Genomic DNA, 1,127 nt, shown 5'->3' with positions numbered 1-1,127 from the left:
GCCAGACACCTCCCACACACCTCCCACACACCTCCCACACACCTGCCACACACCTCCCACACACCTCCCACACACCTCAAAGACACGTCCCAGACCCCTCCCAGACACCTCCCACACACCTCCCACACACCTCCCACACACCTCCCACACACCTCCCACACACCTCCCAGACACCTCCCAGACACCTCCCAGACACCTCCCACACACCTCCCAGACACCTCCCACACACCTCCCAGACACCTCAAAGACACGTCCCAGACACCTCCCAGACACCTCCCAGACACGTCCCACCTCCCAGACACGTCCCAGACACGTCCGAGAGTGCGGCATCGCTCCCCGGCGGGACAGACTGCCGCATGGCCCCCCGCGTCGCCACCTCGCGCCACCTCGCACCTCGCCGCCTCGCCGCCTCCCGCCTGCCTCCCTCCACCGCCTCCCTGCCTCTCCCACCGCCTCTGTGGCGCCCTCCCCGCCTCGCCGGTCCACAGATGAAGAAGGCCAAGGAGGACCACGAGTCGGTCGTGCACGGCTGGAAGCTCAAGCTCAAGAAGCGGACCTCCAAGGAGGGCAAGGCAGACACCTTCGACATGCAGGCGCCCGGCACCGCCCGGCCCGTCACCGCCGAGATCCGCCGAGATCCGCCGAGATCCGCCGAGATCCGCCGAGATCTCCGACATGCGGGCGCGCGGAGAGACGCCCGGCGGGCGCCTCGAGCGTAACCCCCCAGGTTGACGTCGAGCGGGAGCCCGCCGAAGTACTCGTCCTCGACGTCGAAGGTGCGCTGCAGCACGGCGTCGTCTCCGACGAACCAGCGGTACTCGAAGTCGACGCTGAGCTTGGACGCCTGCCAGCCGCACACGGCTGCCCAAACCGCCATGCAGACGACAACTGCCACCTGGACCGGCTTGCGCGCGAGGGCCGGCGCGTAGTGGCGGCGCAGCACGGAGCGCAGGAGCCCCTCCTCGGGCGCCTTGACGGCGGCGCATGAGTTTGCGAAGCAACCGCAGCAGCCAGACTCGACCGAAGGGTCCAGAGGGCCGCAGCAGGGGCAGCAGTCGGGCTTGCCGGCGGCTTCGCGGTGTGCGTCGAGCGCCATCCAGCCGGCAAAGAAGGAGATTTGGAGCAGG

The 1,127-nt window shown here is 68.7% G+C and overlaps 1 protein-coding gene across 1 annotated transcript in view; it reads left to right on the top strand.

Annotated features, from left to right (window-relative positions):
- The window catches only part of EMIHUDRAFT_208398 (hypothetical protein), a gene marked incomplete at both ends in the record, with an annotated part of 3,800 nt that extends 2,812 nt beyond the window's left edge, over positions 1-988 (top strand). The window contains 2 exons of the mRNA XM_005772882.1: positions 498-614; positions 728-988. Coding sequence (XP_005772939.1) covers positions 498-614; positions 728-988 — 378 coding nt within the window. The remainder of the gene's footprint in view (positions 1-497; positions 615-727) is intronic.
- Between the last annotated feature and the right edge of the window lie 139 nt (positions 989-1,127).

This window comes from Emiliania huxleyi (assembly GCF_000372725.1).
Source record: "Emiliania huxleyi CCMP1516 unplaced genomic scaffold EMIHUscaffold_35, whole genome shotgun sequence".
NCBI lineage: Eukaryota > Haptophyta > Isochrysidales > Noelaerhabdaceae > Emiliania > Emiliania huxleyi.
This window is presented reverse-complemented; position numbering and strand designations above follow the sequence as displayed.